General features: G+C 41.6%; 2 protein-coding genes and 1 pseudogene across 14 annotated transcripts in view; 2 read left to right on the top strand and 1 right to left on the bottom strand.

Moving 5' to 3' along the window:
- The window catches only part of cenpp (centromere protein P), a 348,725-nt gene that overhangs the window by 283,939 nt on the left and 51,961 nt on the right, over positions 1 to 12,825 (top strand). The gene's annotated exons all lie outside the window — the stretch shown is intronic.
- ecm2 (extracellular matrix protein 2, female organ and adipocyte specific) overlaps positions 1 to 12,825 on the bottom strand; it is an 89,627-nt gene that overhangs the window by 35,127 nt on the left and 41,675 nt on the right. For all 9 annotated transcript variants that reach the window (XR_015759370.1, XR_015759371.1, XM_087994206.1 and 6 more), the window contains 3 exons: positions 12,124 to 12,239; positions 7,929 to 8,064; positions 4,658 to 4,815 (listed from right to left, as the gene is read on the bottom strand). Coding sequence is in view for 7 of the 9 variants with exons in the window: in XM_087994206.1 (XP_087850332.1) it covers positions 4,658 to 4,815; positions 7,929 to 8,064; positions 12,124 to 12,239 (410 nt within the window). In the remaining 2 variants the exon portion in view is untranslated. The remainder of the gene's footprint in view (positions 1 to 4,657; positions 4,816 to 7,928; positions 8,065 to 12,123; positions 12,240 to 12,825) is intronic.
- On the top strand, positions 986 to 3,460 carry LOC148147936 (syncytin-1-like; annotated as a pseudogene).

Raw genomic sequence — 12,825 nt, 5'->3', positions numbered from 1 at the left:
AGAACATGGACTAATCAATAGCCGGGGAAAGGAATTGATACACGAAGAGTTGATAGGAGAAGTGTTGAAAAATTTGGAATTACCCCGGGAAATAGCTATAGACCATGTACCTGGGCATCAGAAGGGGAACACTCTAAAAGCAAGAGGGAATAGGCTAGCATACGAGGCAGCCAAAGAGGCAGCTATGAGCCATACAGTAACAAAAATAAGGGTTCTCACGCCCATAGTGGAGTCCCCTCCCGTGAACCCCATGTACACGGAAGAAGAGGAAAAGGAATTCCAGGAAATGGGGCCACTAAGACAGCCCAAGGAAGATGGATCCTCCCGGATGGAAGGGAGTTATTAAGTAAACCAATCATGAGAACCATCCTAACCACCTTGCACCAAGGCAGTCATTGGGGCTCCCAAGCTATGTGTGACATAGTGTTAAGGAAGTACGGATGTAGAGGATATACACATCGCCAGGCAGGTATGCACAGGATGCCCGACTTGCCAAAAGATTAATAAGAAAGTAACGAGAGGGGAGCCAAGAGGTGGAAGAAACCCTGGGGTAAGATATTTTCAAAGAATACAGGTAGATTACACAGAATTACCCCCAGTAGGGAAACAAAACCTTATTAGTCCTAATGGACCACCTAACTGGGTGGGTGGAGGCATTTCCAATGTCATCAGCTACCTCGAAGGGAGTAGTGTAAACTCTTTTAGAACATATAATTCCTCGATATGGAGTGGTGGAAAGTATAGATTCAGACCAAGGTAGCCATTTTACCTCTAAGATCCTACAAGAAATAATGGTGGGATTAGAAATCTCTTGGGAATTCCACACTCCTTGGCACCCGCCTTCCTCTGAACGGGTGGAACGAATGAATCAAACCTTAAAGAAGCAATTGTCTAAGCTAGTCCTAGAGACTCGATTACCATGGACAAAATGTTTACCTATCGCGTTGCTACACATTAGGACTGCGCCTAGACGTGATATAGGCCTCTCTCCTAATGAGATGATGTTTGGATGGAAGAGGGGAGTTACCAACTGGAGAGTTCAATGATAAGTTTTTAAAGAACTATATTGTGGCACTCGGTTCTTCTTTGTCTGTCCTTAGGAAGTAGGGTCTGTTGACCCAGACACCTCCACTTGAGTTCGCAGTACATCGGATACGACTGGGTGATTGGGTCCTGATCAAAACCTGGAAAGATACCAAACTGCACCCAAGTTGGGAGGGACCGTTCCTAACCCTCCTGACTACTGAAACAGCCATCCGAACTGCTGAAAAAGGGTGGAGTCATCACACTCATGTTGAGGGCCCCGTGGACGCTCCTTCCCCTTCGGCAGAGTGGCAAGCTCATCCTACAGACAACCCTCTGAAAATCAAGCTGAGCAAAAAGAATGGACTGAGATAAGAGACTATTAAGTATTGGTTAAAAACTGCATCCCAAAACAATTGTAAGTGTTGCGTGGACTCACTCCTCCCTGGTATTTAAAGGGTTAGGGAATAGATAGATAGGGCTGTGAGCTGAAATGAATGGTCAGCTTTATGTTGTCACGATAATATTGGCGCTAGCTGCCAAGGGGGGTGGGAAAAATCATTTTACCACTTTATGTCAGAATTATGCTAAACTAAAGGGGCATACCGACTGTTGGGTATGTGTGGAGATCCCACACCATGGGGAATCCGGAATTCCTCTCACGGTAATACCACTTACCAAAGAAGGAGTATACGATGTACAACAATTTGACTAGGGCTCAAATGATACAACTTGGAGATTTGAAAGGGGTAATTATAACTTTGCGGGATGGTTCCCTCAACCAGCTCCGAAAACTCTGGGTGCTATCGATGGCCTTAGAGTTTCCCCACCGAAAGGAGCAGTAAATACCACTTGTTTCTGTAATCAGAATGATACCGCACCCTTCCAATTAGGAGAGTCATCTTGTGTCTACACCAGCCAAGCCACTGCCACGACCGTTTCCCGAATGTTAAACGGAACATATTGGGTATGCGACCTGAAGGGCCTATCCATTAATTCCTGGGGCAAAATACATTCGTGTGACCGAATGTGTCGGAATGCATGCATGTTATGAGGTTGATCAAACACTACCTCAAAGTCAGAAAGGCTGGAGTAGCTGCTGCTTCCTCGCCTATATAATTCCCCACTTGACGCTGTTAAAAAGAGCCCCAAAAATACCTCGGAATAAACAGGGAGGAAGGCGAGTAACTCAGAAAGTAACCGAAGGAGATCGCCTCCTCTGGACTTTGATACCTATGTATGGGACCGCTCGAGCAGGAGTAGAAATACAAAGGTTGGCGGCTTCCCTGGAAGAGTTGGCCAACAATACTGCCAATGCGTTGACGAAACCCCAATCCCAAGTAGCAGCCATAACGACCGAAATGATTGCCACTAGGCTAATGACTCTTCAGAACAGAATGGCTCTAGATTATATTCTGGCAGAGAAAGGTGGTACCTGTGCACTAATCGGGGAAGAGTGTTGTACTTACATACCTGAGGTCTCCTCTAACATTACTGAAATCTCCAAACACGTGCGAGACAAAATCGCCAAAATAAGGAAGGCCGGTAATCGGTACCGGAATGAAAAGGAATGGGAGTGGGGGAATTGGGGATTGATTGGTTGGAGAAGGTGGTTGGTCAATCTGACTATCTATGGATTATTGATATTAGTGGGTCTGGTGGTAGGGTTCAATATTCTAAAATGGGTAATGAGCCGACTGATGACATCCCTTGGGGAAAGAACCCAAATACTCAGATGCTTTTACAATCAACAGGTGATATGCAACAAAGGGAAAGTCAAAGAATGCTCCTAGAGTTCGAGAGACGAAAAACACAAATGTAAAATAATATCGTGTATAAGATTGTGAACCTCAGCGCCAAAAGGCGTAAGAGGGCAGAACATAAGAAAATGAATTAAAGGAGACTTAATAAGTGCAGAAACAACAGTTAGAGAAAAAGAAAAAGGGGGAATTGTGGGAGATTAGAAATGTAGTTTCTGCAGGTGGTGGTGGTTAGAGATGTTGTTTTTGCAGATGGATGGGGGAGGGGAAGGGGAACATTACACAAACGGTCACGGGATTCTTGCAGCATACTTAAGGCTATGATTTTAACGAATATAGAGGTTTTTGTTTAAGAAATGGTTTTAAACTAAGAAATAACTTTAAAGTGTTGTAGCTGACCACAAAAGAAGCAGTAGGGGCATTTCACAATAAGCTTATAGTATGATAAGGGGAACTGGATAAAATAACAGACAGGCTGCAACGGACAAGGACAGCAGGGTAGTCAGATAAGGAAAATTAGAGAAAAAGAAGTGAGGTAATCGGCTTATGATAGGATGGGAAAAGGGAGGTATGATTCCGCAACTTGCAAACTGAATAAAGAATGCTTACATGCTTTGTAGCGCGCTTTTGCTAGCCTGATTGCTTGAGAAAACGCCCGTTCTTGCAAGGCCGTAAAGAATAAAATGTTCTTGTTTCCAAGGCTTTGTCTCAGGCTGATTTGTGAGTGAGTTTTGTTTCTCACAATAACTAGATTTCCTGTATTGGTCAGGGTTGCTCAACTTGAGTGCCTCAGACCTGGACTTCAGTAGGGAGTGGATCACCCACTTCATCCACGGTTTTCATTTGGGAACATTTGGATTAAGTTTTTTGGCATACTCATATAGGCTGGCTGCTGAGTTCTTGAATATGGACCACTTCACTGACTCCCGTAGAGTCCCATAGAAACCCTTCCATTACCCCAGACCAACGCTGCACTGCTTCCTCTGCTAGATCTCAAAGGTTACATAAAGTTGGCATGAAACAATGGTTGGAATAGCTTCTTCTATGTAATAACTATTCACTAAACAGAAGCAGCATATACCATCTGCAACATTCCCTCCAGAAACTCACCATGGCTCTTCAGTCAGCCAGTTTCAAACCCACAGCCACTACCATTTAGAATGAGGACAGCAGAAATAGATGGAAATACCACCTCCTGCACATTTTCCTCCAAGCAGTATATCAGCATTCCTGTAGTGCTGCTGAGTCAAAATCCTGGAACTTCCTCTCTCATCGCTCTATGAGAATAGCTCTATCAAATGGACTGCAAAGTTTCAAGAAGGCAACTCACCACAGCCTTCTTATAAGTTATAGGGATGGGCAATAAGTGTTGGCCCAGCCAGAGACATGCCCATTCTCTGAATGAATAACAATGTTTCATGATTCATCTGACTCTAATGTAAGAATAATGTATTTGAGCTGTCACAAAAAAGGTCTTTGGATTATAGATGGAGCATTATTGCACTTGGATCTAGATAGGTCAAATATATTTTAAATGGTTCAAATAATTCAATGCAAATGAAAAATGTTCTTGGACAAGCATGTGACAATATCCAGGTGGTACAAATTTATTAATTTCTGACAAGCAAATCCTGCACTTACGGCTATGCACATTGAAATTTACTAAAGTCTTGTTTCTGTCTCAAATTGATCTTAAAATCTGGGTCTTCAGGAGCACGGTTGGCAACCTCAGTGGCTAATTCTTACATTTTAATTCTCTATCTGTGAATCAGGTAAACAGGCACATAAGTACACAAAGGCATGTTTCTATATATAGAATCTGAAAGGAGTTCAATGATCAGTTGACAGTGACAAAAATAAAAGTTTATCTTTACCTCTATGGAAGTAGGAAGACCTTGTGGTAAGGTTCTAAATTTATTATTTCCCAGTCGTAAGTAAGCGAGTCGCTTAAGAGGTCTGAAGACCAAAGGTTGAACATTGCTTTCACTGAGTTTATTACCTTCCAGTTCCAGATTGACCAATTTACTTAGACCTGTTGAAGAAGATTGATCACATATATTTACAGTGTTATGTTGGAATTCTCTATGGTCATTCATATGTTTTCAATAACATTGAATATAACATGTGACAATAGTCTAAATTATAATGGAATTTTGGTTTTAAACTATTGGCCCAAATTTTCTGATAAACAGTTGTTATTCCAGCATAGATGTTCAGCACCTTGAGAGTCCTATTATTAGCAGACTCCAAATAAAATGCCCAAGAAACTGAAGATTCCACTTGGGCAATTCCTCTATGCCTAAAACCCTCTGAAATTCTCCACTTAAATCAGAGAATTCAGATCTGATGAAATTAAGTAAATAGTTATTCTGGAAAAGTTAGACAATGAAGTACTAATCAACTGACCCCATACCCCGCACCCATTTCCCCGCTTCAGCCAACACCTTTCCTCCACTCGGGATCCAAAGCCTACCCCCTTCACCTGCTCTGAGCCCAACTACTATTCCTCCATTCAGATGTATTCACCCTTCAGCTGCTCCAAACTTGAACCCCTTTCACTCCAGGACCCATATCACCACATCCAACCCACCCTCTCCCTGCACTCCAGCCCCAAACCATCCCTTCATCCATTCCAGACCTGACCACTTCCCTTTCAGCCCCAAAGAGCTGATGGCCATTCACCCATGCTTAGCCAAGCACTTCCTTTACCCACTATGGATCCAGAAAACGCTTGCCCCTGCTGTAGTTCCAATCAGTCTATGCTCCTCCTGACCTCATTCAGGACCAGTGTTCCCTATAATTTTCTTACAGGCTGTGCAAGCCTCCAAGTCCTAAGCATGACAGTGACAATTAGTGTCTGATTTCTCCTGACCTTGCTTTAACCTTCTGTACAACATGCCAGCTGCATCACTTACCAGGCTCCCTGGCCAACTTGCACCACCTGACAACGTATTTGCCTACTCATCTGGCACCAAGCAATCTAACCTCACACTTACCTTATGTATTTAATGCTTGAAAGCAGTTGTCAAAGACTCTATTGTCTGTAACTGTGCATCTTCAAACTTAAAAATACAGCAGCTGGCAACTGTGAAAAGTGAACATAGTTTGTCTTCTCCTGACAGTTGTGCCCTACAGCAGAACAGTCAGAATGGAAGTACAACAACACAGTTCTATCCTTAACAGAAACTTATTTAACATAACTTAAAATATCCTTCAAGGGAACTTGCACAAAATCTGAAACAAAAAAGCAGCTTATCTTCTGCATTTTGTTTTGAAATGTAAAAATTATTGTGTTGTAGAATTCTTTAGCTTCAATTTTGTTGCAGTGGGTGTAAAGTATATCATTACATTTAAAATATTTCCATGATGCTAGCTGCACCAAGCCTCTCATTTCGCCCAGATACACATCTTTTGTTCAGCAAACATTTGTCTGAAATCAGTCGAACCAATACAAATAAATGGAATTTTAAACGCAGATTATGTCCAGAGCAAATTGTGGTTGTAAGATCTTAAGCGCTACTTTAAAAAAAAATTGCACAACAAGCTGAGCAAGCCTCTTGATAAAAATTAATCTATTGGGTGTTTCTGCTAATTATGTACATTTGTAGAAGATGCAGGGACTAAGTAAGCATGTTTTAAAAGCTTTCTTTTTTTTTCTCAATATACTAGGAAACTATTGTACACAAATATAATTCATAAAAGGAAAGTAATTTTCACTTACAATTAAATTATTCACACTGTGTTAATTAGATACTTGCACAAAATACGGAGGAATGGGATTGAGGGTGATTTAGCAGTTTAGATCAGACATTGGCTAGCTGAAAGAGGACATAGAGTGGTGATTGATGGGAAATATTCATCCTGGAGTTCACTTACTAGTTGTGTACCGCAAGGATCTGTTTTGGGTCCATTGCTGTTTGTCATTTTTATAAATGACCTGGATGAGGGTGTAGAAGATGAGTTAGTAAATTTGCGGATGACACTAAGGTCGGTGGAGGTGTGGACAGTGCCAAAGGATGTTGCAGGTTACAGAGGGACATAGGTAAGCTGCAGATCTGGGCTGAGAGATGGAAAATGGAGTTTATTGCGGAAAAGTGTGAGGTGATTTACTTTGGTAGTAGCAATAGGAATAGAGTACCGGGCTAATGGTAAGATTCTTGGCAATGTAGACGAGCAGAGAGATTTCGGTGTCCATGTACATAGATCCTTGAAAGTTGCCACCCAGGTTGATAGGGTTGTTAAGAAGGCATACAGTGTGTTAGCTTTTATTGGTAGAAGGATTGAGTTTCAGAGCCATAAGATCACGTTACAGCTGTACAACTCTCTGGTCCAGCCACACTTGAAGTTCACCGCATTATAGGAAGGATGTGAAAGCTTTGGAATTATTAGGATGTTGCCTGGTATGGAGGAAAGAGCTGAAAATGTGTTGCTGGAGAAGCGCAGCAGGTCAGGCAGCATCCAGGGAACAGGAGAATCGACGTTTCGGGCATAAGCCCTTCTTCAGGAAGGCTTATGCCCGAAACGTCGATTCTCCTGTTCCCTGGATGCTGCCTGACCTGCTGCGCTTCTCCAACAACACATTTTCAGCTCTGATCTCCAGCATCTGCAGACCTCACTTTCTCCTGGTATGGAGGAAAGGTCTTATAAGGAAAGGCTGAGGGACTTGAGGCTTTTTTCGTTAGAGAGAAGATTGAGGTGACTTAATTGAAACATATAAGATAATCAGAGGGTTAGATCAGGTGACAATGACAGCCTTTTTCCTCAGATGGTGATAGCTACTACAACGGGATATAGCTTTAAATTGAGGAGTGATAGATATCATTCAGATGTCAGAGATAGTAGTAGGGGCGTGTAATGCCCGGCCTGCTAGAGTAGTAGACTCTCGAATTTTAAAAGCATTTCAATGGTCATTGGATAAACGTATGGATGAAAATGGAGTAGTGTAGGATAGATTGGCTTCAGATTGATTCCACAGGTTGGCGCTACATCAAGGGCCAAAAGGCCTGTACTCTGCTATAATGTTCTGTGTTCTCGAGGCTCTGATTTTAACTAAAGTTTTTTTTGTGGCAACCATGTTTTTGATTGTATTAATTAAACATCACAAAAGCAGAATCTTTACCCATAAATATTTAAAACAAAACATACCCTGGAGAGCTTCTTCATCCAATCGTTGAAGTAGGTTGTCATTTACTTTTAGTTCAACAAGTTTTCGAGGGAGTTGAGGAGGGATGTAGATCAACAAATTTTGATCCATGTATAGGCGTTCCAGTTTTTTTAACCCCTGAGAAGGAAGCATGCCAAGTATTTTGAAATGAACAACTTTTTACAATTTAAATGCAGTAATTGGCAAACATCCCCACTGCTCCCCACTTATGATGGAGGGAAGGTAATTGATGAAGCAGCTGAAGATGCTTGCACCTAGGACACTATCTTGAGGAGTTCCTGCAGAGGTGTCCTGGAGCTGAGATGACTGACCTCCAATAACCACAATCATCTTCCTATGTGCCAGGTATGACTCTAATCAGTGGAGAGTTTGACTCCTAATATCCATTGATTTTAGTTTTGGTCTGGCACCTAAATGCCACACTCAGTCGAATGCAGCCTTAATGTCAAATGCTGTCAGCCTCACCTCACTTCTAGAATTATAGACATTCATTTGACAATGTTTGAATCAAGTCTGTAATGAGGTCAGGAGGGCTGAGTGGCCTGGCAGAACCCAAAATGGCATCACAGAGCACATGAGCATGAACAGGTATTGCTGAGCAGGTGCTGCTTGATAGCACTATTGATGACAGGTTCCATCACATTATTAATAATCGAGAGTAGACTGATGGAGTGGTGATTGACCAGGTTGGATTTGTCCTGCTTCTTTGTGTACAAGGTATACCTGGGCAATTTTCCACATTGTCAAGTAGATGCCACTGTTGTAACTGTACTAGAACATCTTGGCTAGGTAAGCAGCAAATTCTGGAGCACAAGTCTTCAGTACTATTGCTGGAATGTTGTCAGGGCCCATAGTATCCAGTGTCTCTAACTCTTTCTTGATATCACATGGAATGAATCAAATTAGCTGAAGACAGATATCTGTAATGCTGGGGACCACTGGACAGGCCGAGATGGATCATTTCCTTGACTGAAGATTAGTACGAAAACACCAGCCTTACCTTTTGCACCGATGGGTATTCTTCCATCATTGAAGATATGGATATTTGTGGAGTCTCCTCCAGTGAGTTGTTTAATTGTCCACCATCATTCACAACCGGATGTGGCAGGACTGCAAAGCTTAGATCTGATCTGTTTTATGTGGGATCGCTTATCTCTGTCTATCACTTGCTGCATATGCTGTTTGGTAGGTTCACCAGGTTGGTACCTCATTTTCAGGTATGCCCTGCTACATATTTCCTGGACTAGAGTTGATCTCCTGGCTTGGTGATAGTGGTTGAGTGGGGGATATGCATGTTATGAGGGTGGACATTTTTCTGGATTACAATTCTGCTACTGTTGATGACCAACGGCAGCTCATGGATGCCCAATCTTGAGTTGCCAAATGTGTTGAAATATGTTCCATTTAGCATCATGATAATGCCACACAACACAACAGAGGGTATTCTCAAAATGAAGGCAGGACTTCATCTCCCCATGGACTATGCAGTGGTCACTCTTACCGATATTGTCATGGACAGATGCATCTGCAGCCAGCAGATAGGTGAGAATGAGGTCAAGTATGTTATTCCCTTTTGTTGGTTCCGTCACCACTTGACGCAGACCCAACCTAGCAGCTATGTCCTTTATGACCCAACCAGTTCAATCAGTAGTATTGTTGTCAAGCCACTCTTGGTAGTGGACATTGAAATGTATATATTTTGTACCTTTGCCATCCTTAGTGCTTCCAAGTGTTGATCAACATGGAGCAATACTGATTCATCAGGCAAAGGTAGATGGTACATGGTCATCAGTAGGAGGTTTCAGGCTAGTGTTTAACTAGGCTGTGACACAGCTCTCCCAGTTTTGGCACTAACCCCGCAGATGGTAGTAAGGAGGATTTGCAGGGTTGACAGCTCTGTTTCTACTGTTGTCTATTCTGTTGCCTGTGTCGATATCAGGCAGTCCATCAAGTTTCATCTCTTTCTTGAGACTTCATAACAACTGATACAACCAAGTGGCTTGTACGACCAAGTGGCTGCACGACCAATGCAGTTGAGAGTCAACCACATTGCTGCAGATTTGGGCATGTAGGACAGACCAGGTGGGGATAGTAGATTTCCTTCCCTGAAGGACATTAGTGAGCTAGATGGATTTTCTGATAATCGACAATGATTTCGCGGTCTTCAGCAGATTCTTAATTTCAGATTTTTTTTGTTATCAAATTCCATCATCTATAGTGGTGGGATTCAAACCCAGAACATTGGCTGAGTTTCTGGATTAATAATCAAGAGTGTAGTGCTGGAAAAGCGCAACAGTCCGAGAGGGTGAAGGGCTTATGCCTGAAACGCCAATTCTCCTGCTCCTTGGATGCTGCCTGACCTGCTGTGCTTTTCCAGCACCACAATCTCAATTCTGATCTCCAGCATCTGCAGTCCCCACTTTTTCCTTTCTGGATTAATAGTCTAGTGATAGTAGCACTAGGTCATCCCTTCCCTTGTAAGGGTGCATATTTTCCAGCATACGTGACGCAAAGGTGATTGTTTTGGTCTTTCTACGTTTTAACTGGAAAAACCTGTAGCTCTTCCAACACTGGAGATCAGACAAGCAGTATACCAGCATATAGAGGCAGTAGAGTGATCAAGAAAGGTGATGAAATGTTTAATGTCAGTCTTCATGTGGTTTGGATGAAGCTACCAAGGAACAAAATGAGGCTGAGGAAGAAGACACTTAAACGACTCCAAAGGGTAATGGTTTTGTCTGTGAAGGGAAGCCACTACTGTTGACAGTCTGGATAAAATAGCTCAGGTAAGAGTGAAAGCAAGTGAGAATAATATTACTGAACCGGCTAACAAAGGCAGAGTTTAACCACCAACTGCAGGTTCCCCTTCAAACCATAGATCATCCTGACATGGAACTATATTGTTATTCTTTCCCTGTTGCTGGGTCAAAATCCCAGGGCTTTCACCCAAACTTGTTCGTGGGTATGCATGCAACCCTTGAACTGCAGTAGTTCAAGAGGGCAGCTCACCACCACCTTTAAAAGGGCAAATTGCAATAAATATTGGGCCAGCCAGCAATAGCCTTGAATGAATAAAAATGTAAAATAATATTCCACATTCACCAAAGATACAATTTGTGAGTTTATTTAAAGCTATTTTGCATCTGTGGTTGGAAAAGAAAACCATTGGAGACATCCACATATGGGATTGTGAGACAAGTAGACATGGATTTGGGAAATAACATCTTCAAGTTCTTGGGAGGGAATGGAATTAAATTGGAATTATAGGGAAGTCAGGCGTGTGTCTTCTCAAGGGCAAGTGATGATAGCCAATCAGTATCAAGAAGAACAGTACATCAGATAAGAAAAAAAATTTCTAATGTCATTTAAAATGGTACTAAACAATGAGGTTAACTGGTCAACATTTTGCTGGGAATGGTGTCAAGACAGCAGGAGGTTAACCTCATGGGCAAGAGGGTTCAGAAAGAACACGAGGAATAACAGATTGAGAGATTAATAAGACTCACAGCTCAAGCAGTGGGAATCTCTTTGAAAGTTGAGTATGGTGCCAAAGAGCACAGGCAGCTAAACAATTAACTGAGTGAGTTTAATCTTTATGATAAAACAATCTGTGAGTTTCTCGAGCTTGTTGAAATTTAGATTAGAGGACTTTGGGAAGAGTGGTTTAAGAAGGTGGGTGATAATGGACATGTGATTATTTTAACCTATGATGTTAATGAAAAACAATTGAAAGAAGGGTAAGATTTTCCTTGGTGCTTCTTAAAGTGTGTTGTTTACCTACTGAGAATTTACTCCATTTAACATAGAAATGTAGGAAAAGAAGTAGACCATTCAGCCTGCTGCTCGGCTATTTTATATAATCATGGCTGAATGACACTATACTTTTAACCTTTTACATCAATGGGGATTATCAAATGAAAGACGAGTCAGTTGACCTACTTGTAATCTATTTAAAAATATATAAATATTGTAACTTTTCTTGGCAAAATTGCATTATATTTCAATTTTACCTGTCCTTTTCTATGCCATTTTTCACCCTGTATCTCCCCCATGTCTGTACCTAGATATAATGAATCTTGTTTCAAAAGAAGTTAAAAGAAAGCTGCATAAATTCTTTCATGTAGTTAATTTAAAATATTTAATAACCATTATTTTAAAATGATTTGTAAAACTTACTTTGAATGCTGTTGGATCTATGTTGGAAGAAAGAATCTTATTTCTACTGAGGTCAATCAATTTGAGATTAGGAAATCCATTGAATGCCCCTGCTGGAATAGCAGTGATTCTATTTCCTGCAAACACGAAAAATTTCGACATTTGCTGAAAAATGATTGACCATATGAGATTATTACAGACCATTATAAATTAATCACAGCAGTACATTGATTTAACATAGAAGATATTCTTTAAAAGCTGCTCAAAGCCAGTCAGGAATTATACTGCCAAGGTTTTCAATGACTTATGCATAAAGAGTAAGATGTTTGCAGCAACTGTAGCTTGGCTGCTCCAGTTGTGCACATCACAGCATGCTAGGATTATGCAAGGAGTGTGCTGGAAAACCACGCCCCTCCCAATCTAATTGATTCAAGCATCTGATCATCATTTTGAGGACACTTATCACCTGCTCTACAATGGCCCGAAAGGGACAGTAAGCTAGATTTTATCTATACTTGCTCCAAGTCAGGGAGTTGGAAAATGGAGTCAATATCCATGGTTGAAGTGATTAGCTGTTGTCTCCTAGCTGCCACACCTGTGAGACATCCGGCCCTAGGACTGAAGCAGGCAACTGAAAGATTATCAAGGATTTAGGCATTGTGGTAACTTCCAGCAATCCTGGTGCAGACTGCTAAGACATGGTAGCAATGATCACAGCTGCCC

Source organism: Chiloscyllium plagiosum, unplaced genomic scaffold, assembly GCF_037043375.1.
Source record: "Chiloscyllium plagiosum isolate Xiang-an unplaced genomic scaffold, Cpla_swu_hap1 HiC_scaffold_14, whole genome shotgun sequence".
Lineage (NCBI taxonomy): Eukaryota > Metazoa > Chordata > Chondrichthyes > Orectolobiformes > Hemiscylliidae > Chiloscyllium > Chiloscyllium plagiosum.
Note: the sequence above shows the minus strand (reverse complement) of the source record. Positions and strands in the feature narration are given on the sequence as shown.